This window comes from Sinocyclocheilus grahami, unplaced genomic scaffold (assembly GCF_001515645.1).
Source record: "Sinocyclocheilus grahami isolate Dianchi unplaced genomic scaffold, SAMN03320097.WGS_v1.1 scaffold1360.1, whole genome shotgun sequence".
NCBI classification, from domain to species: domain Eukaryota; kingdom Metazoa; phylum Chordata; class Actinopteri; order Cypriniformes; family Cyprinidae; genus Sinocyclocheilus; species Sinocyclocheilus grahami.
The window spans coordinates 52,770-76,687 of NW_015506539.1; the positions used below are offsets into that span (position 1 = coordinate 52,770).

At 39.8% G+C, this 23,918-nt stretch overlaps 1 protein-coding gene across 5 annotated transcripts in view; it reads left to right on the top strand.

The window, feature by feature from the left end:
• Window positions 1-2,221: 2,221 nt before the first annotated feature.
• LOC107569571 (protein bassoon-like) overlaps window positions 2,222-23,918 on the top strand; it is a 64,489-nt gene continuing 42,792 nt past the window's right edge. For all 5 annotated transcript variants that reach the window (XM_016255685.1, XM_016255686.1, XM_016255689.1 and 2 more), the window contains exon 1: window positions 2,222-2,503. In XM_016255685.1, the coding sequence (XP_016111171.1) occupies window positions 2,352-2,503 (152 nt within the window). In that variant the 5' untranslated portion in view covers window positions 2,222-2,351. The remainder of the gene's footprint in view (window positions 2,504-23,918) is intronic.

Here is a 23,918-nt window from a genome sequence, read left to right on the forward strand (position 1 = left end):
ACTCCAGAACGAAGTGAAGAGTGGAGGTGAATGCAGACATACTGGGCAGCGATCACCTGATAGATACGTGTCAAATATAGAATAAATGCATTTGATTGGTAAACCAAATTCAGATTTTACGTTTCAATCTCAAATGGTAATGCATGGAATTTACGTAAAAGCTCAACTAAATAATAGCACTAATAAGTGGGGGGCTCGCTCGAGTCAATCTACTCCACAGCCAATCACGGGCCCCCTCCTTGCTCGGGCCCCGGGGTTTCAGTCCTGCCTAGCCCAATGGATAATACGGCCCTGATTCTGAGACATAAAATGAATTAATACTGAATTGTCCTTCTATTTTTCACCTCAAAATCTTGTGTAGGCTGTGGCTGATGAGCTGCCACTGATAGGATTTAACTCACAAAATAACACCCTGGTCATATTTCACCCCAAATTCAAAAATAAATTAAACAAGATAAAGACCTTAAATGAAGAGCAAGCAAAACCAAAGAATGAGATCTTGGGCAAAGCATGGTGCCAACTAGACTGTCGCTGTAGCATGATGCTTAGATGTACGTAGTTACGGTTGCCGTGATTTTGCCAAGTAAGACATGTTTCCTGCCTAGCCCAATGGATAATACGGCCCTGATTCTGAGACATAAAATGAATTAATACTGAATTGTCCTTCTATTTTTCACCTCAAAATCTTGTGTAGGCTGTGGCTGATGAGCTGCCACTGATCGGATTTAACTCACAAAATAACACCCTGGTCATATTTCACCCCAAATTCAAAAATCAATTAAACAAGATAAAGACCTTAAATGAAGAGCAAGCAAAACCAAAGAATGAGATCTTGGGCAAAGCATGGTGCCAACTAGACTGTCGCTGTAGCATGATGCTTAGATGTACGTAGTTACGGTTGCCGTGATTTTGCCAAGTAAGACATGTTCCTGGATCAACATCTTTTATTGATCCTGGAATCTGGATCAACATTACTGTCCAAAAATATAGACTAAACCCAATCCCTACTGCTAAACCTAACCCTACCCATAATTTATTCCTAAAATCAGAGGGAAATGATAGCTGATTAACAAGAATGTAGAAGCACCTAACCCCGATCGTAAGCCTAAAACAGACATTTCCTGAAAAGTTATCCCTCAATTCTGATTGGTTGGTTGGAATGCTGTTCCATGATCAACAAGGATGTTGATCCAGGAACACGTTGTACTTGGTGAAATCACGCTCACCACGTAGTTACACACACAACAAGAAAAACTTAAGTTAACCAGAGCTGAATTATAAAGCACTCCTTTAAACCAGAGTTACCTGAGTGAGATAAGAACATTCCCACTTGCTTTACAAAATCAAGTCTACACTTTGTGCAAAACATGACAGGCTTCCATAAGACATTCAAATCAGTCAATAATATTCCTGAGCTAAATCTCTTACTAACAAACCTGTTCAATGCTTACCTGATGTATAACATTTTTAATTAAATTAATGTATTAATTGTATTTATTTATTTACATCTATGTTTGAATGGGATGTCCTGTCGTAGCCAATTAAGGATAAACACTGGCAATCTATGAGGCCATTGCAGAGCAATTGTTTCAAATCCCAACCTCTATATTGTATTATATTATGCTAACTCTAATCTGCAATCTTTCTATGTGCTGCGCTTACACTCTAAAGTGCGTTTGTGATATGCATGGTGAACAAAATGAGTTATTGCGCTCGGCTAGACATAAAGTGCTGTGCCAGTCAACACCATCATGGTGCTGCAAGCATCCTGGGATTCAGTCGGTTCCCACTCTTCACATGGAAACTGACGTGCAGGGTTTGAAAGCTGATGCTTTATACTGAGAAGAAGAAAAAATGCTCCTGTGAGCCATTACTGAGAGTTCATAAGACCGCAGTAAACCACAATGACTGAGCTGCAGAAAGAAGACTAAAAGGTTTCTGGGTGGATTGCCAGCGGTAATAGCTTAATAGGAGAAGTGAGATTTTCTGCTCTAGTTTTCAAGCAGAACACGACCAATGTGACTGTAGCACAATACGAGCGCGAATCTCTCGTTCTGGTATTTATCTCATGTCACCACAAGCGAGAGCTGGAAGTATAGCCTAAATGTTGCGCGTATATAAATAAGTATATGGCTTAAGATACATTAGAGGCGTGCATGTAGTTGCTGATTCTGTGTCCCCTCCCACCCGAGCTGGAGCGCACTGAATGCGCAGGAGAGAGAGAGAGAGAGCGAGAGAGAGAGGGTGATGATGGCGGAGGAATATCGGCGCTGAGCGCATCTTTATATAATTGCGTCCACTGAGTTTATTGTAATTATAAAACATAATCGGCCTGCTCGCTAGATCCAGCCATGGGTAACGAGGCGAGCCTGGAGGGCGGTGAAGGGGCCACTATGGTGGGGATGTCGGTTTCAGCACCGAGCTCTGGACAGCTCCTGAAGCCCGTCAATGGCGCGGCGGCCGGCGCTGGAGCATCCCTCGAACCCATGGCGGGGATGAGTAGGTAAGACCAAGGCTCGCTTTCCTACCAGATTATTCTACAGCATACGCTGAAAGGCCATCGTGTCTGCATGCGTTTTCCTCCTCGAACGAGATCTACGATTTGACGGCGAGAAGCCGAGTGATTGATTGTGAGCGGAACGGAGGATGCTCAGCATCGCTTTGTGATGCTGTGATGCTTGTTTCTAGGCTACGGTCTCTGATCACGAACATAAGTGTTCAGTTCACTGCGGAGGGGAGTTAAAGACGGGGTTTCTGATGTGCTGACGTGTCAGATCCGAGAGATCGACACACCTGAGCCTCAAGATGACAAACCGAAAGGATGCTGAGAGAGAGAATTGTATATGATCGTGTCAATGAGAATTGTGCTCACATGCTTTTACTGCCACGCGCTTGAATATTTTCTCCACCGAGAATTACAAACAAAGCGTCATATTTGATGGTGGTTGTTCGTGAAATTATCAGTCATCGCTCCTTATGAGATTCGGCATGCATGCTACAGAAGTCGTCTTCAAACACATGATTTCATTTCTTAAGATTCTTGTCGTTATTGCTGGCTGCTGAAGTGTGTCTGTGCACGAGTCGATTTCTCCGAGAATCCTCATTCTGACTTTACGGATGCGAATATCGCTTCTTTCTGCAAATGGCTGTCGGTATGTGATGGAGGGTAAGAGTAGCTACAACTGTAAGTGCTTTCACATGAAGAATTGATAGCACTGCAAAACACGCACAGCAGCTCATTCATCCGTTCATCAGCAGCTCGACGGAGGAGTGACTCATATTTACATCCGAGGCTATATCTGATCTCTGGCGTAAGATGCTAAGAATAGGATGGTTATTTGTGTTTTCAGATCCCGTCACTCACTACCACAGCACATCTGTGTTTTTATTCCGTCGAGGATGGCGTGGAGAAGTGTTGATTTTCCTTTGCACTCCAGCGCGCCTGCTTCATTCATCCTGGTCGCTCCAGTTTTGTCGCCATTCAGCTTCAAAGATGGCCCACGAAACTGGTTTAAACGCTTTCATTTATGCGAAACTGTAGTGTAATCTTTTGTAAACTGTATTTGTATTGTATTGTAATTATGAATCATTCCATTAGGCACTTTAATTCCGTTTTAATAAGCTATTTTTTATAATGTAATAATAATGCAATGCTGTCACCAAATCAATATGGTATTGTCAATTGCACATATGAAGTTGCATGTCAATACAACAGTGGGTTGCAGGGATGCAGGCTCAGATCCTTGCTGTTGTCTTGCCATCAAATTTGCAAATACAATTTCAGATGTATTATAGCCAGAATTGTCTGATGATGATGATCCGAGCCAAATTTGGTGGCGATCCAATGAACACTACACTGGCTGTGTCAAATTTGCTAGTGCACTAGGCTATTTGAAGGGACAGACATTTTGTAGTGATGTCCGAACCATAGCTAACTCTACTGAGTGCACTTATTCGGTCCCATAATGCACTGCAATGCTGAGTGTACAACCGATGAACACTAGAGAAAGCCAAGAATGCAGTGTGTGGGTTGTGGCAAATTAATTCCTGTCTCACCAGAAGATGGCGTCCACAGCTGAGTCGCACAGGTGTAAGTTCCCCAATAATTAGTGTTGGGGAAAGTTACTTTTAAAAGTAATGCATTACAATATTGCGTTACTCCCTAAAAAAGTAACTAATTACGTTACTTAGTTACTTTTTATGGAAAGTAATGCATTACATTACTTTTGCGCTACTTTCGCGTTACCTTTTAAATATAAGCAGGGCTTGATTGTTTTTAATATAAGAAGTTCTATTTATAGCAAATGTAAAAGCCCTTTCACACCAAAAAGTGTAATGAATAAACCTCAGGCTGAAGCAAAAGTAAATTCACATCTGTACAGTAGAACGCAGGAGAAGAAACACTCTTCAGCAATAAAAAAACAATGAAGCTCAATTGTTAGTTTCTCTAAAGTCATTTTTGCTTATTAGTGTGGTTGAACTGGATCATCAAAGGTCAGCAGCAAAGATATTGGTTAATAAAATGGGATTAGATACATTTGTGCTATTTAACATATTTAATTATTGCAGGTTTGCGTCATATTCTGAGTTTGCATTTCACTGTTTTAATTCATTTTGATGAATGCTAAATCTGTTTTTTGTGAGTGGGATGAATTAATGCACATTCACATTTAGTCTAGAAGTACAGTAGCATCATGTTCACACAGCGCACACAATTCCTCTGCACTTACGATTTCTCCCAATATGGGGACAGGAGACTTGTCAGTCAATAACTGGGAAAACAAAGTAACTGGCGTTACTTTTTTGAAAAAGTAACTCAGAGATTTTCTTGTAAATTAAAAAAGTAATGCGTTACTTTACTAGTTACTTGAAAAAAGTAATCTGATTACGTAACTCGCGTTACTTGTAATGCGTTACCCCCAACACTGCCAATAATGTATTAATAAATGTATTAATTACAATTTGTACAAGCTAGTTTCCATGACAGATTTCAATACAGATAATTTTGTTACTCCCGGAGCTTACCACATAAGCACTGCAAGCACATCCGCATTAACAGCATTTCCATTGCCCTTCAAATTGTGCAAACTGAAATTACGAATTGAAAATATGGCTAATGGAAACGTAAATTTCGCAAAAACTCGTACATATCGCAAAAACGTTTTTTACGCTCACATCAGGTGGTTTTTCAGGCAATTCGAAAAAGGAATATGTTGCAAAACTGCAATGTATACAGTTTTTCCTCCCCCAGCATTTATATTACCTGGTGTGCATAAAAAAAAAATCACATGATCATTCTTTAACTCTTTCCCCGCCAAACACAGAATTTTTGAGACGACGCTTCCATGCCAAACATGGAATTTTTTGTGTTTCCGTGATTTTACTGTTATACACTGTTTTACACTGTTTCACTGTTATATGCTATTACGCATCTCCTGAAAGAGTTTAGAATCACTCGATCAAAAACACAGATGAGGAAGACGCAGAATCAAGCGATCTCGTATGTAAGCTTATGTATATGAAAAATAATGCGATTATCAACAATAAACAGCATATAAATGAAAACTGCCTAATGTTACAGAGTGCAATGTTGATCCAGGAAGTGGTAAAGGACTGTGCAAGCTTAGGAAGTGCTGATGGAAGCCATCTACTGCATCTTTGCTTTGATCATCGTACTGAATATTATCCAGATGTAGTATTTGATAAATATGCGATTTTCTCAGCTTTTTGCTTAAAATTTTTTTTTGAACGAAACCTATACCAACATTCAAGTATTTATAAAAAAAAGAATGCTTGAAGCTAGCATAAAAAAATATATAAAATTATTATTTTTTGTTTAAAAGTAGAGGGTCTGTTCTTTATTTTGATGTATTGCATGTTCAAATATTCATACAACAAAATATTCTAGGGGCCATGAAATTTTAGTCAAATTGCTCAAAAATGCTGATGGTGGCTGGCAACTTTTTTCCAAAAACGTTTGGATAACCCCTTTTTATACATTGCACACGTCTGCGGTGCGTTACGGCTCTGACACGGCCACTGAAGTCAATGCTTGTGTTTATACCAGCTACGCCGAGGCACACAAGCATCCCAGTAGTGGCTCTCCGTGCTGCTTTACTAAAGATACACGCATATGTCTCCTTTGATTAAAAACAATGGCTAGTGCGGTGGCTGTGATAAAGCTACCAACATTTGTCACCATGACTTATCGTGAGAGGAAAAAGTTAAATTTTAGTCGCATAACATCGTTAATGGAAACACTGCCATTTTGCAATAGTTTTAAATCGACATTTATAAAATATCACAAAAGTTTTGCGCAAATCTGTAATGGAAACGCACCTTTATTAATAAACAGCCAGCATAAAGTATGCAAAAGCGGCACCCCTTCCAGCACACTCAGTATCCAAATTCGCTCATTTTTTTCATTTGCTTAAGTGGACAAATGTGGGAAATGTTGGAGTGATTTTTGATAAGCAACTGACAATAATTCAAAATGGTGGACAGGCAGTCACAAAGGTTTGGAGGGGATTTGAATATCTCATCAGCCCTGAAAATAACTGAGTATGAGAGACCGACAATGCATGCAATGGAATAAAACAAAACAAAACAAAACTAACTTATGAAAAACTAGACTTTTCTTACTCAAATACGGCAAAGAAGTGTGGTGCTAATGCAACTCGAACACTACTCAACTTCATTTAATTCAATTTTTTGATCTGTAAAACAGGCTAATTTTTCCTGAATAAATAGGAAGAAATTCCCATTTAATGAATTGTCGTAGAGTAGCAGTAAGTTAGCTACAGACAGGCTCATCAGAATGTCATGCAGTAATTGTGCATATGCATATGTGTGTGATCCTTTTAGTGCAACCTATAATATTTAAGAGTGTGTATGAGCCTGTGTTTAAAAGGGTTTTGCATGTGTATAATAATAATAATAATAATAATACATTTTATTTATAATGCGCTTTTCTCAACCCAAAGCGCTATATGTGTATAGATGCTTTTCGAGACACATGAGAATCGGTTTGGAGTGCGGAAATGCAAGCAGTTGCCATAGTAACAAACACTGTGGTCTGCTTGTGCTAGCGGGTGAAAACATCCTGCACCTGATGCATTTACTGTATAAATATTGTATCAGCGTGTCTATTCACACTAAGTGCAAATAGCCCACTTTGTTGGCAGAGGCTAATTACACTAACTCTGCCCACCATTGCCCGGTATTATGGAGAGTAAAAACACAGATTTAGTTTTTGACGCAACCGACACAAGTTTGAATCTGCCTTTTCTGGATCCCAATCTTCTCTTTACTCCCACTGCATGTCAGCTTTTTTTTAAATGTAAATGAAGAAAATTGGAAAAAAAGAGTCTAACAATTATTTTATAGATGTATAATTAAAATCTCATTGGTCAGATGGACTGGCATATTGACCGCAACATATGAATCTCATTTTGTCACCACGCTCAAAACCATAGCTCCCTTTCTGCACCTTTGAGAATCTGTTGCTAATGCTAAAATAGCTTCTGCCATATTGTATGCTGTGTTAAATGACATGCATTTAAGCAGTTGGCTTTTATTGTGATTTTATAGTTGTTACACTCTGTTATTCTGTTAATCGGAGCATAGCTAAACTAAATTAACGTCACAGGACAAAGCATAGTCCTGGTGTATTATAACCACATAAATTAGAAATATCGTTTGATCGGTAGTGAATAAAGGCATCTCTGATTGATAAAAGACATGCTGAGGCTGCAAAATATACAAGGGCTGTCCAGGAAAGTATCCAGCCATGTACTTAATGTACAAAATATGAGTTGAGAGATGCAGTACAACCAAAACGGCCACAGCTATGGGCAGCTTCATCACAACAATGCATCACGTCTCGTGCAGAGTTGTTTTTGGCTTTTCCCAAAACTAAAATCACCTTTGAAAGGGAAGAGATTTCAAACCGGTTCTGATTCCAACAAAGTGTTTTGAACAGTGGAAGAGACGTTGGCAGAACTGTGTGAGGTCCCAAGGTGCCTACTTAGGATAAGGACGCCTCAGTCCCCTTCAGTGTACAATGCTTTTGTAATTTATCTCCATAAATATCGATTTTTTTCCTTTTACATGGCTGGATACTTTCCGGACAGACCTCATAGACTCTTTTTGTCTTTCGTGGCAGGCACCTCTAGCAGTCATGCATGATAAATCAGCATGATTCTGATGAACGAGCTTGGCAAGCAGCACAATTGCACGTACAGTGTAAAACAGTGATTTCTAATCCTGGGGGCCCACCGCTCTGCACATTTTGTACTCTTCTCTTATCGGACATACTCAGTTCAGTTAATAGAGCTTTCTCCTAATGAACTGATGATCTAAAAATCATGAACTAAGACACAAAATGTGCAAAATGGTGACTCCTCAGGGCCAGGAACTGAAATCCATTGGTGTAAAATGCTCTTAATACCTTGTATATAGTTATAACCCGATATCATGAAAGCACGTTTCAATGGCACGATTTTCTGTTTCTATTCGGTGTACTATTTATACACAGAAACCGACTTTGCCGTGCATATTATACACAATGGGTAGGATTAGGGGTGTGGAGTAGATGCATATTATATGTACGCCAAAATGCATATCATATGCACGCAAAAACTGTATTATAAGCATGTCAAAGTCAGTTTCTATGTGTAAATAGCACGCAAAATACAAAAAAAATTGTGCTATTGGTATGCATTTTCATGAGACCGGGCTCTCAGTTCACTCTCAACATTGCTTGATGTATAGCTTACTGTACTATGAGTTTTGGATAAAATAACCTGTTATTCTATCAAATAATTAGGCTGGAAGGCTGTATATCATGTATGATGTGTAATATTCATCACCACTGATAGCAGGACATCACTGTGCCCCAAAAACCCCTCAGCATCATTCACATGCATTCAAACATGGCGTGCCAAGATTTGGGTTAAAATTTATTGCGAAAAGTGTCTTTATCAGAGCAGGTCTTCTTTAAGGAAATTTGGAGCTGTGTTAGTGTGTAGCTTACAGTAAGGATTTAGCACATAGACAGCAGACTTCATTTTTTATGTGCATGATAGTTTACCACATTTTTTCCTGTTTTTATAAACTCAGTTAAGTTAGGTTTCAACACCTAAGTTACAGCTTTGCAACACTCCATGAGAACAGACTTACCTTAGAGTTGCTGGTTGAGACTCTACAAAATAATGCTGTTCTCAAGATACTGTAGTCTTACTGAGTGCATGCGACAGAGGTGGCAACTTGAGCTGCGTGAAAGAAAAGCGAAGCGTAATAAGCAGGCTGGTGTTTGGGCAAGGCTAATGGCTGGACCCAGCAGACATTTACATTTAGTCATTTAGCAGACGCTTTTATCCAAAGCATCTTAAAAAATCAGGAACATCACAAGCAATTTAACAGTACACAATTCCAAGATATAACAGTAGGCTAGAGTAGAGACGAAGTAAACTACCCATCTAATGTACTCTATGTTTCTTGAACAATACAACTGAAGCTGTGCTGCATTTGAATTCTAACTGAATTGCGGCTGGACAATAATATCCTTAGTCAGGAACTCAGCTAGACAGACTGGCTACTTTTGGCAGGAACAGAAATTGATTACAGTATATCAGCCAAAGGGTCTGTAAACAAAGACTATTGAATATTCATCAATGACATTTCATCTCACTCCCTACCAAGGAAATTCTGTTTACATCCCTCTAAAGCTGTCAGCTGGCTTCCCACCTAATAACCCCTGGGATTTTTGGTTGTAACTGAATTCAGTGACACTAATCTGAAGAAACGTCCATCAAGTTGAACTGAGCTAAGCCTTTGGCCTGGATGGCATCTGTGGACAAAGCTGATGATGTTAATGATATGTTCAACATATTGCTCAAACAAGCTTCTTTACATACTTAAAACTCACAGCTATTCCCAGTAAGCGAACATTACCAAGTAGCAGTAATTTTTCACACCAAAGTCACCATTCCATAAAAACACAATGAATTCTTGTTGGTCACAAAAAGCATCTGCATCTCGTGTTTCGGTATAATGGATCTCTGATGTTGATGGGGTGGACATGTAATATCTTCAGAAATATTCAGACAGCAATGAGCCAAAAACTTATCATTTTTGCTCTGATTAGGGGATTTAAATTCTTGAAATCTGGCAACCGCATCCATGAAAGCTTGTAGAGGCGTTACCAATGCAAGATAATTCAAATGCTGAATTAAAATAAAATGTTTTCAGGATAAATAACCAGTGAGCAAATATCACAAACAATTATGCCTAATAATTGTTCATAAATTATGCTTAATAATAAATTAATCAACACTTTTCTCATGATTAGTTCATATTGGTGGCTGTTATAGTAAAACCTCAGTAGCCTCAGGTTTCAAACAGATCCACATTTAATGCTCATCTCATATGCAAAGTTGTTAGCCAATCATAGCAGTGCAGTGGGCTTTTACATTAAAGTCTCACAGCAGACACCAAATTGCCTTCCAATAGGGCGTTTAAATCAGAGGCTAAAATTCAATGACCATTTATATCAAAATTATAACACTTTTTGATGGAAAAAAAACCAACAACAACAAAATACTAAGATTATAAGCGCACCACAGGAAACATGATAAAAAATGCATTTCATGCATGTTTTAAATTTTTACAGTATTTTTTTTTTTTTTTTTAAGTAAGATACATTCACATGGGATATAATTTGAAAGCATTACAACTAGATGTTTAAGAAACATCAGTAGATCAAGTTCCTTTTTATGTAGCAGTTCACAATAAGAACAGTAACATTAAAGAGGACCTATTATGCAAAATTAAATCAGCAAAAATGCAAAATCGCTCGTGTCTGCAATCCAATGTGACATTATATTGTGATAGGCTCCAGCCATGACTGGTTACAGAATTTACCCTATTAGCTAACGCTGTGTTCTATTTGCCTCGCAAGTCAGATTTCGGTGCTGGAAATTACGTCACAACTGACTTGACCGTGTTCCAGCACACAAGTTGGAAAACCAAGATGGACACAACCATTGATATCAATACCAATTGATAAAAGCACATAAAAAGTGGTATTTTGCACCGACAAGGCCAACATATCATGCACACCAGGGGTTGGCAACCTTTGGCACACGTGCCAACAGTGGTACGCAGAGGGATAATCACTGGCACGCAAGCAATAGGGAAAACTGCACAGCCTGTTAGGAGCTATAAATACTATTAAAGTATGAGAATTAACTTGCGCTAATCTACAGATGCGCGTGGCTCCAGCAAATCATGCGCGCGACTCCTGCTCATACGAGGATCTTCAGATCAATGCCTCAACGGTCTAACAGCTCTAGTCAATGTCAAAATAATTGAGATCTCCAATCAAATCAAAGTAGGTTTACTGTTCACCACAGCAGAGTGCGAATTCCAGCGCGAAGCATCAGTTTAGCGTTGAAAGAGAGCGAGGTGAGATGGAAGTTGCAAATCATTTAATATTAGTCAACTGTTTTACGATAGAAATGTTAAATGACCGACAGCTATATGCAGTGATGCAAACTACTCGAAGTTTTTCTCAAATATGGCTATTTTGAGAGAGAGAAATTAAAGTTGCATGTGAATTACCTACATCTGTGTCTCTCTTTACAAACAATAAAGCTGTGAGTTTATTTCAAAAAAAGCAATTTTACCTCCTCGTTGATGAGAAATATAATGTAGTGATTTAGTATCGACTCATAAAAGTCGCAGGGCAGCATCGACAACAAATTTCTGAGCTCCTGAATGTTTCTGTGTTTGCGCAGCGCAGTCTACGATCTTTGTGTGCGAGTGATGAGTGTGTCAATTAAAGCTCAGTGATTAACCTGCAACATTTCAATGCACGATTGGCCTGTCACACACATACAGTGGTGCTCAATAGATTGGCACAGCCATTAAAAATGCCATTTCATGCCCAAAAGGGTGCCGACCCCTGATGTACACAAATAGAGGTTGTATAGTATTGTGTGCACCACTGAGTTTAATACAACTAACAGAAATGCTAATAAACAATATATTACTACTGTTTCACTTCTGTTGATGCACTGAACAGCCATATTGGATTCTGAATTCATTGTTCAGTTTATCTGAGTTTCCGAGTTGGAACCCTGACTTGAGGCAGTGTTCCAGTTATTAAGTTCCTACTGGAAACTTGCAATTTATGACTTCTGAATACAAATGGAACGCACCATTAGATCCTCCTCTAAATGAGCTGTAAACGGCTTGCTATGTTTATCTACTCACTAGAGCAACTAGAAAAACACAAAAATGACTAATTTATATGGTAAACAATCAAAAGGTTCTGTTGTTGGCTGTAAGAATGAGCATAAGAATGTTCATTTACTTGTGGCAATTAAATTTGAAGGGAATATGCCGGAAAAAATAGGCAAATAATTATATGTTATGTTAACAAATTTACATCAGACTGCTTTGTAAACAAGGGTCAATACTAGGCAGGATTTGCACCAAGTTATTCATAAAGGACAGATCTACTGTATATCAACTATCCACGATCCAATTTCATATCCAGAAGATATATTGCGTTTTATACTTTGTGCATGTTTGCAGATCAGTTTGTGAATGTGCTTATCAGTATGTTGCACGGCTAATGTAAATTAAGCGTTAGCGTTAGTTCTGGCAGGTTTCGTGAGTCAAGCTTGCATCAGCTGATTCTCAGCTGATCACATCTACCTATAGGAATACGACACCTATCGCGGCATTCCTATATAAGCTCTATTCAGTATTATTCAGCAGCTTTACAGCTTGCTCAGGAGAAAATTACCCTCCTCCATCCCCAGCTCCTCCTTTCGCCACAGTCAGGACTTGGCTTTCTGATATTCCTTGCTAATCAGACTCCTTTATCTTGAATAAAGTGTTACACTTAAATATCAAATACATTAATGATATCTGCCTTGTTCTGTTCTGTTAACCCTAGGGTGGTTATTATTGCTGCTCTCCCTGCTCATTCATGACAGGCTGCATAGATGGGCAGGGAGTTTTTTTGCCCAGAACAGAACCATACCGCCAAACCAAACTTTATGCTTAGTATCTATAATTTTGACGATAGTGGTCCTGGCAGAACGTCTCGGTTCCCTCGTGACTTTCGTCGCCCTAAGCGCGAGGTCCGTCGCCGTGCGCAGTTCCTGCTGTACACCTGGGTCAGCACCACCCTCGTGCAACTGCTTCAACGCCTTGGCCTGCTGGACTTGCAGGAGGGCCATGGCGTGCAGAGCGGAAGCGGCCTGTCCAGCAGCACTGTAAGCCTTAGCCGTCAGCACGGACGAGAACTTACAGGCCCTGGACGGAAAGCGTGGATTACCTCTCCAGGCGGCGGCGCTTTGTGGGCAGAGCTGCATAGCAATTGCGCGCTCGACTGGGGGGATGTCCACATACCCTTGGGCCGCCCCACCGTCGAGGGCGGTGAGGACGGAGGAGGCACCAAGTCTGTTTCAAGACTTAGTAACCTCCTCATGCACTTCCGGGAAGAATGGAACTGGAGGCGGCTGCCAACGCCCGGCCTGCGCCCCCCAGGAACCAATCATCCAGCCTCAAGCGTTTGGGAGAAGGAGGAGGCCTCCAGTGCAGCCCGACACTCTCGGCGGCCGGGGAAAGCATAGCGGTCAGCTCTGAATCCTCATCTCAAGAGCCTAGCTCGCCCTCCGATGCAGCGATCAACATCCTGTCATTCGCCTGTGCTCCGCACAAGATGCTGGACCCCGCCCTGTCCAAGGACCCAGCACACTCGTCCGGGAACACCAGGTGGTGCGACATGCCAGAGGAATGAGAGGCCCGTGGAGACGTACTCGACGGGGAAGCTCTCTCCGTGATCCCCTGACCATGAACCGAAGTAGCCCTCCGAGAACCGGTGGAACTAGATCGGGGCATGGCAAGGGGGATACCCCCCCGTTTAATGAGGAGGTATCTAGACCGCAACGTCTCAATGGTCATGTTCCCGCACTGAGAACATGAATCATCCATGAGCGCTGCTTCAGCGTGCTGTAAGCCCAGGCACGAGACACAGCGATCATGACCATCAGATGAAGCCAGGAAGCGACCACATCCAGAAACGCACGAGCGGGAAGCCATCTTTAAAAAGACGCCTGTCGCTCGTGAAGCTCTTTTAGAAATTCTCTCTTTTTTTGAAAAGGAAAAACAATCTTTTAGAGAGAGTGCTGAAGCGCCCAGGAAAGGTTGCGGCGAGACCGCAGAATGGCAGCTGCAGCTCGCCGAGGTTTCAGCAGCCTGGATGGCAACCCCCGCTGACACGCCGTAACACCAACGCCAGCTGTTTCCAAACACTCGCGGAGATTCGTCTTGAGAAGGCTCGGCTCCGAAGCGAAAAGCTGATGTGCGTTTCCTTTTATACCCGCACTGCAGGGCGGGGTGCGTGTGGCGAAACACGCACACCAACTGTCATTGGCTTGTTTAGTTTACACTCGAAGGTGATTGGGCTCTCGGGCGAGATCCCAATTCGTCAGTCACGACTGACGTAACGTTGAACGTGACTGACTGAAAGGGAACTAAAGTTACCATTGTCTCTAATTGTATTCACAGAGACCAGAGCTATGCCGTCATTTTAATGCTTAGGAGATTTAAGATTTTCTCAACTCAACTGATCTAAACAAGAGAATAACAAAGAGTGGCCTGGGCGCTATATGTGTCTGAGAGTCGTCATGGCAGAACTTCATTTCCCCCTACATTTACAGGAAAAATAAATTATAGCAACACGCTAATATGGACTGAATTTGTATTACTGCAGAACTCCTCTGACCTGTTATCACTTAAATTGTGTGCCTTTGTTTTGATTTTCTATAATTTTGAACTTAATCTTGCATCCAATTTCACTGTGGACAAACAAGTTAAATGCAAGCAAAAGAAAAAAAAAGACCAAAGAGATGAGAAAGATTAAAGCTAGGTGTTTGAAGCCCCATCTGTGCTTTATTCTGTACTCATGCATGGAAATCAATGAAAAGCAGGCAATTACAGTGTGTGATGTAATGTGTGTATCAGGTTAGAAGCATTCATGCCCTTGAAGCTGATAAGAATGACACAATGATGCGCTCCTGTGGTCATTTTCAATTGCAAAATTAGATTGAAGAAGTAAATAGTTGAGGAAGATGAAAGTTAAAATGAGCTGATGCTGCTATTGTTGGTCAAAATAAGCGCCACACTCATGAGCTTTCTCAGCTCATTAGGTATTAATTTTGTAAGAAAAATATCCATATTCAAAATGTAACAATCACTTTAATCTAGCTTGCGTGCACTGTTGTACACGGAAGCAGTTCCGGGAGAATCCCACACACCTGCATGATATTTGTTAAGATGACTGTTTTTACATAGCCATTGTGAATTGTATGGTTACCATTTCATTTGTATTTATTTCTTTTTACATTGTCCCCAACAGCCTGTAGCGACTCAGCTCATGGGGAAATATGAATAATTAATCATAACTAGTTATAAATATTTAGATCCGTTGTAGATATTTAGCTGACCTCTCAGGGTCAACTGTCTGTCAATTCTAAGAACGTTAATTCCCTGGTTAAGGGAAATAACTTTCTTACTGTACAATTCTACAAAGAGCTTGTAGCATTAATCTGCATGATTAAGTGACTCCAGTTATGAGCAAACAATGAACCACGTCAAGTGTGATACAGATACGAATTAATAGAGACCAAACACGTCATATGTAAGGTTACATGAATGAGTGGTTCTATCATAAGCATGCATAAAATAGTCTACAATACAACAGATAATATACAAGACAGCAATAATATACACAATGACCTAAAGAGTATGTGTGTTCATTCAAAGAAAGGTCTTCCTATGAATTAATTAGTAGAAAAGTCAATTTCTACTGTGCATCTTGGATTTCCTATGGAGATTGTAGTGAGAAAGGTGTTTCTCAACATGCCATTAGGTCGTAAATGGATCTGGTCAAGCAGAGGTGTCGTGGTTACCATGGGGACCAGGGGCCTGTTCGGCTTCCTGGGGTGTTACGCATTTCGGGGGGAGGGTCCATAGGTCCTCATATGGCTTGTTAACTGAGGGGGGTTACAGAGTATTTGTTAAATATAGCTAACAAAATATATATTGTGTGTTTGATTGGTCCAGATGCTACAAGCCTAAGCATTTACATTTAAGTTTTTAGCGTATTTGACGCGTTTATTCAAAGTGACTTGCATGGTATTCAAGGTACATATTTACAATTTTGCAGTACTTGCTTTCCCTGGGAATCAAACCTATGATCTTGGCATTGCTATCACCATACTCTAAATAATTAATAGGTTGAAAAGTTGTAAATAAATCTGATCAAGGCCATAGGGTACGGGTGTCAAACTCGTGGTTCTGCAGAGTTTGGTTTCAACCCTGCTCCAAAAAATAACATACCTGTAATTTTCAAATAATCATGAAGTGCTTAATTATCAGGTGCATTTAATTAAAATTCAAGGTAAATTCGGCAGACTGTGGCCCTCCAGGAAGAGGTCTTCACTAGTCTACCCAAAACTAAGGACCCATATTTTAAAGGGTCAGCCGTGTCCAGGTCCCAGTCTATTATTTTGGCTCCCGGTTCTGTTAACATTGTGTGTAAAACCCAGGTTGATCCACAAAAACCTGGCTGTGATGATAAATCATGGAAGTGATGTGTATGTGTTTTGTAACTTGAAAAACTGTGAAATTAGGATAAGAGAGTCCAACCTCAGCCGTCAGAAGCAAAGGGGGTTATATAAGTTATAGCAAAAACAGTGAACTTCTTTGCTGTTGTTAAAAAAAGCTGAAATAAAATAAAATTTTGTGTGCAACATGCATAATTGTTTCAAATAGAGACCAAACAATACTTAGTACATGTGAACAGTATACACTTGGTTTTTGGGCTACCTTTTGGTTTGTAACTTCACTAAATATTAGTAAACCGCTGTAAGGTCCACACACTTGGCCCAACGAAGGTATCCAGTGGCGGATGAAGGTTTCTTAACTCAGTCTGACTCCATTTTAGTATGACCTCGAATTTTGGTTGAAAGGCAAATTGGTTGTTTGTTGGTCTCTAATTATTCTTGCATTTGATTATTGTAGTTAACTCTTTACTTTGTATTTTACCCGTTCATTAGGAATCTATGTCGTTTAGGATGCCTCACGGCGGCCACTATGCGTGGGCTCCACGATCACAAAACTCGCCATTCTAATCCTTATTCAGAGGTTTGTGGTTAATACTATTTAATATACTTTAAATAGTAGGTCTGTTTAGCCCCCTACAGTTACCCATGTAATACTCAAACATTAATCAGCGGTTCTTCTAGACCACCTTTGTCTAGACCCCGACAGCTAATATAGCTATGTACAACTTAATTAACACTCAAAGTATTAATCAGCGGTTCTTCTAGACTCCCTTTGTCTAGACCCCGACAGCTAATATAGCTTTGTACAACTTAATTAACTCTGAAATCATATACATGGTTACCGTAACTGAGTACAACTTAAACTATAAGGTCAAGCTGTTAGTCAGAAATCTAGAATCTCACCTGATGCGCCCCATGCTTCATCTAATCCTGAGATCTTAGTATGCACATAACCCTGGATGCAGATTTGCGGAGACATACACATTCACTTAATCTACTTGAAAAAATTATTTCAGAGTAAGTCAGAATAAATCAAATGTAACAATTTATTATCAGTCAGGTAAATATGTATTATGCCAATTATCTCCATAGCCAATTCAACGATATCAAATCAATACAAGACATCAAATTCTCAAAGACTAATCTAAGAGTAAAATACATACCTGACTTTTAGAGAAAAACATAGTGTGAAGTGTGTGGACACCCTTCACACTATGGGCTCTCTGACTACAGAATCGCCCTGACCCTTTTGCTACAATCCTTTAAATACAAAACCAAGATAAACATCCTCCAAATGAAGGCATGTAATTTACATTAACCCAGGTCTCAGACCTGGGTGGTTTTACACCTCAATGGGAACAGAAGGTAATTTGCATGGAATTGCTCTCTACGGTAATCAAAGTATCTCTTAACTCTTAGAATCTGTATTATCTTTTAGTAAGATTAAGACCATTGTACCACTTGCCCTGAAACTATTCAAATGAATTGCTTATTTGCATTCATATAGAACATTATATTCTTGACCATTATGAGTGAGTCCAGTGGAGGGAGGAGATGAAAAGGCACTGATGCATATGTGAGCTGTGGGGTGTCTTGAAGATGCCAGTGTATTGTTTGTTTCTCAGGAGATCAAAGTATTTGAGTTTCTTTTATCCTTACACCATAGTAGATCACATATTTATTTAGAGCAGGTATTCTTGATTCAAGCCCAAACACAACATAACACAATGCATAATCCTCATAGAGTGGCATTACATGCTGCTTTGCTAAAGCTACAGGACATCCGGGATGCAATCATGTCATGATGCGTTGTTTTCAAATGGCATTTGAAAACGTTGGGAAGTTCAACCAATAGAAACTGGATCTTAGGTATGGTTGATATAATGCATAGGGATGATGAGTAAAGACAAACTGGGGAGCACACTTGGATTAAAATGATTACTCAGGTTGACAGGTCTTTATGCCAATCCATTTGATTCCAATCATTTGATTGGGTGGATCAGCCGTTAAGCTGAGTGGCACCCTGACCCTCATGTAGACATAAACGTTTTATTTATTTTTTTAAACAACTTTTTTGGCAAGGGGGAAGGATTATCCAAGGTCAGTTACAGGAAAGAAGACTACTAATGTTACATTACACAAGAAACAACGTTTTTGTTAATTAACTTGATAAAAGCAATTAGCTGTGGAATCTGTGCCGGTCGAATCCAAACGGACAGGATCCAGGTGCAGCTTTCAAATAATAGACTGTCCTGGTTGGCTCTGGGTAAAACATGTATGGCATTTCTTAGTTCTGCATGAGTCTGGGTCCAACTTTCAAATAACACACGGATCTGGGTCTGTTCCGTGTAGTACATTTCTGGGTCTCTTTCAGTACGGGCATGAATTTTTGGGCCTTTGAAGAACTCTACCTCCAGGAATTGAGTTTGGCATCCCTGGCTTAGGGTGCTTCATTCAAACCCATTGCACAGGTTCAGCCAGGAGTAGGCACTCCTGCAATGTAAGCAATGAGGTTCTTCCCGATTCAGCTCTTCTGGATTGTTTCAATTTTGGTGTCCAGGACACTGTGAGTCCGGAGACTATATATGTACACTGTGAGTTTTTAAAAGCTTAGCTTAATTGTGTGCTATAAATGAAGTGCTGTTGAGAAAGTATTCTCAGGAAACAGACTAGAGGCTTGGGCCCAGAAATGGTATCCCGTGACATGACTTAACAAGCAACTAGCATTTTCTTTAGATCTCAACAGCCATTTATAAGCACACATACACTCACAGACCACTTTAGGTTCACCTGTTCAACTGCTTGTTAACGCAAAAAATCTAATCAGCCAATCACATAGCAGCAACTCAATGCATTTAGACATGTAGATATGGACAAGATGATATGCTGAAGTTCAAACCAAGCATCAGAATGGGGAAGAAAGGTGATTTAAGTGACTTTGAACGTGACATGGTTGTTGGTGCCAGACAGGCTGCTCTGGGTTTTTGAGAAACTGCTGATGTAATGGGATTTTCACACACAACCATCACAAAAAAAAAAAAGTACAAAAAGAGAAAATATCCAATGAGCAGAAGTTCTGTAGGTGAACATGCCTTGTTAATGCTGGAAGTCAGAGGAGAATGGCCAGACTGGTTCGAGCTCATAGAAAGGCAACAATAACTCAAATAACCACTGGTTACAACCAAGATTTTCAGAAGAGCATCTTAGAATGCACAACATGGCGATGAGCTACAGCAGCAGAAGACCACACCGGGTGCCACTCCTTTTAGCTTAGTAGAGGAAACAGACTATAATTCACACAGGCTCACCAAATCAGGTTGTGTTTCCCAAATGCCTCATAAGTTCCATTGAGCTCAATTGGTAATGACAGAACTTGCGACCATAGTGCTTTTGCAACCCTGGACAAGAAAAGATGGGAAAAAGTTGTCTGGTCTGATGAGTCTTGATTTCTGCTGCAACATTTGGATTGTAGGGTCAGAATGTGAAAGTATGGATGCATCCTGCCTCGTCATCCTGCTATCAGTTGTTCAGACTGGTGGTAGTGGTGTAATAATGTGGTGGGATATCGCAGTGTATGCCCAGCTTAAGATAAGGGAGTCAACCTGTGTCCGTTCACAGAAGAATGATAGTGTGAAAGAGCTAATGATGACTTCTTTTTTTTTTTTTTTTACCTGTACTTTCACAGCAAATATTGTAATATTCTCAAATACGCTTTGTACCTCTTCCTTTTAGATTAATGTCCTGTACATTTTTGGTGATCGGTCTTTTTAGAGCATCAGTTTATTTTTGTTTATTTGATCATTTATTATAATTATCCGAAAGCACTAAATTGAGGGAATCATTTTGGCCATGAATTGTTAAAATGAGGAAAGTTTACAAATCCATGACACAGTTCCACTGTTCCAGTTCACAGGCAGACATGTTTAAATGCATGCAAAGGTTGAGAAGTACACTTTCCAGTGCTAAATCAATTTTAATGATGATCATACATTGTACATCAATACACTACTACTGCATTTATTTGATGTAAAATACAGCAAAAACAGTAATAGTGTGATTTTTTTAAATACAATTTAAAATAACTGTTTTCTGTTTGAGTATTTTTAAAATGCAATTTATTTCTGTATTGGCACATTACTCCAGTCCTCAGTGTCAAATTATCCTTTAGAAATCATTTATGACTAATATGTGATCGGATTATTATCAATGTTGAAAACATTCACATTCAGATGTACATTCACATTGGTTAACTTACTTATAACACTAAAGTGTTGAGTTTTAGTGTATCTAGCATGCAGTAGCCATGGAAGTTTCACAGATGTCAAATGCACAATACCCAAATTTGAAAACATTGGTTTTATATTGAGCTTGTTTTCCAGATTCTCTATAGAGAGAGACTACTAGTTGACAATTTCTCTCTTTCCAACACTCTGTGATCACTAATAACAAAAATCCTCACTCTGTGTTTTCTCCATGTCAATAAAATGTGCTTAGTTACTGCTCCACTGTAAAATCATTTCAGAAACACAAGATGTTGACATAAATAAATGCACAATACTATAATCAAATAAAACGTAATAATTCATTACATTTATATAGCGCTTTTCTAGGCACTCAAAGCACTTTACATAGAAGGGGGGAATCTCCTCAACCACCACCAGTGTGCAGCATCCACCTGGATGATGCGATGGCAGCCATAGTGCGCCAGAACGCCCACCACACACCAGCTGCATTTTAGTCTTTATTTGTCGGCCATTGTCTTTACAAATATGTGAACCTGTTATGTTTCCGCTTGCATTTTTCCATGTTGCATCATCTTCTTGGATATTCTTGGATCCACTTCTGTCTCATTGCCTGACTCCTCAATAGTGGTGGCGAGATGAAGCTTCATGAAGCTTTGAAGCTTTCCAGCCAGGGTTGCATTTCCCAAAAGCAATTATGGTCGCAAGTTCCGTTGTTACCAACATAGTTCAAAGGGACTTGTGACTATAGGTAACAGTGCTTTTGGGAAGTATACCTAAGATGTATTGAAAAGTAGTTCATTTCTTGAGGCTTTAAATGCACGCTTGGGACACCTGCTGGTCAATGCATATATGTATCCTTCACATCCTTTAATCACCCACAATCAGTTGCACACATTCCAATTTGTGAAAAGTAATTAGCTGAAAATGATTTGCTGTTGAGCTCTTCCAATTTCATCATGTATGCAAGACAAAAATTATTATTGAGGTGAAGGCATTTTTTAAACCACTGAGAGTGAGTGCATTAATGCTTTTGTTGAACAGAGGGAAACAGAGTTCTTTAGGCTAGTGTTGGGAGAAACAAACCTTTCAAAGCTTTGAATCAATTGCTTCACAAAATGATTCACTGTTTTGAAGTAGAGGTCTGTGCGGGACTGTTTTTTTAGTCCCGCTCCCGCAAGGTTCTATTCCTCACCCACCCGCTCCCACTATATATTCACTCTTTGTTCACCGCTGTCCGCTTAGAATAATTTTCTTCCCAACCCGACCGTTCCCGCTAAACTTAGATGGTTTCCAGAATCTCACATTTCCGCTACTGAAAGAAAGAGAGATAGGCTAACAAATAAAAGTGTAGTCTGCACAAAATTGTGTTATTTTATTCATCTTGTCAAGAGTCTTGAATTTATTGACTTTGACTTGAATTATCTTAAGACACAAAATTCGTTTAATATTTTATGCAACACAGTAGGAAAAAAAGTGTCAGAGATTGGATTGGAAATTTTATTTCTTAACTTTATTCGTCTTGTAGGGATACAATTCATTTAACTGACAAAACAATAGGGAAAAAGTGTCGCAGAGAAAAAAAAAAAAAATGTAGGTTGTACAAAAATAGCCTAGCTATTATTATTCGTCTTGTCTAAATGCACATGCTGCGCACAGACCACGCAAATAAAACGTGTGACGTTTAAAGCATGCCGCGCGTGCATGACAGTCCTGAGCGCAAGCTGTATCAGTGGTTAATAAGAATAAAGCACAGATATGCTGTTCTGAATGGACATCAGGAACGGGATATTGTTAGACCACCCACTCCCGTTGAAATTACACCAGAGTTACTGACCGCTACCGCGTTTATTCGGGAATTTAATCCTGCAGTGCAAAAAATCCGGTCGGGTCCTGCGGGTCCTGCGGGAGAGCCGCAGGAATGCAGACCTCTATTTTGAAGTGCACAAAACACCACATACTGATGACGCCTGCCGGCCAACTCAGGCCAAAGCATGAATAAAAAAAAAAGCTTTTACTGCAAATGTTATTATTCATCTGCCAACTGTCATTCTGACTGTCATGACAAATGATGATTTATTAACAAAGTTCGGGAGGAGCATGTAAGATACTTAGCCTAATTAACACAAGAGTGTAACGATCGACCTTATCGGCCGAATTACATAGATTTAAAATGGGGTCAGATTAAACTGTGTGAGGTAAAATAAGTGTTTTAAAAAGATGAGACAACAACAAAATAGAATTAATTCATAGTGTATTTACAAAATTCACAAGGAACTTAACACAATAAAACTAGAAATCCTAGGCTGTTAAAAGCACAAGAGTCTTTCAGTTCCATACCATTAAAACAGTCCTAAAGAAATCCAGCGTGCTGTAAGTTCCAATGTAAAAGTGTCCATCGGTGTATATACAGTCCAAAGAAAGTGATAATCCAAGATGTGTGAAAATACTGGAGTGGTAAATCCATAAACAACTCCACAATCCAGCGTGTAGGTGTTTGGTCAATGACCTTGTCTGTTTGTCATGCTGCCTCCTTTGTACTGTTCAGTTCCTGTTTTTTGTCATGTGATGCGTCACATGACAGGCTGACCCAGAGTCACTTAAAGATATACACACATTTAAATAGTTAAGAGGAATAAAATGGCTAAGACAACATGAAAACCTATTAAAACTCAAATATACATAAAATCATTATAATATATTGAGCAGGTTAAAACATGTGTCCTGTGTGACAGTGTCACAAGAGGAGCGCACTCAAGTTAATCAACACCAAGAGGTATAAATACAGCAGACTTACCTCTATCCATCGACGGTTTATCTGCATCCCTCCAACGCCCCATCTCCTCACTTCGAGTTCTAACTACACTTATACAGGGGGAGTACTCTGGATTCGGGCCATTCCTGAGCTCGGAGCCCTTCCCCGGACAGCACGCCAAATACGTATCACTTTACCTCAGCTAATTATATGTTTATTTGTTATTTATTTATTTAGTCATTTAGCAGACGCTTTTATCCAAAGCGACTTACAAAT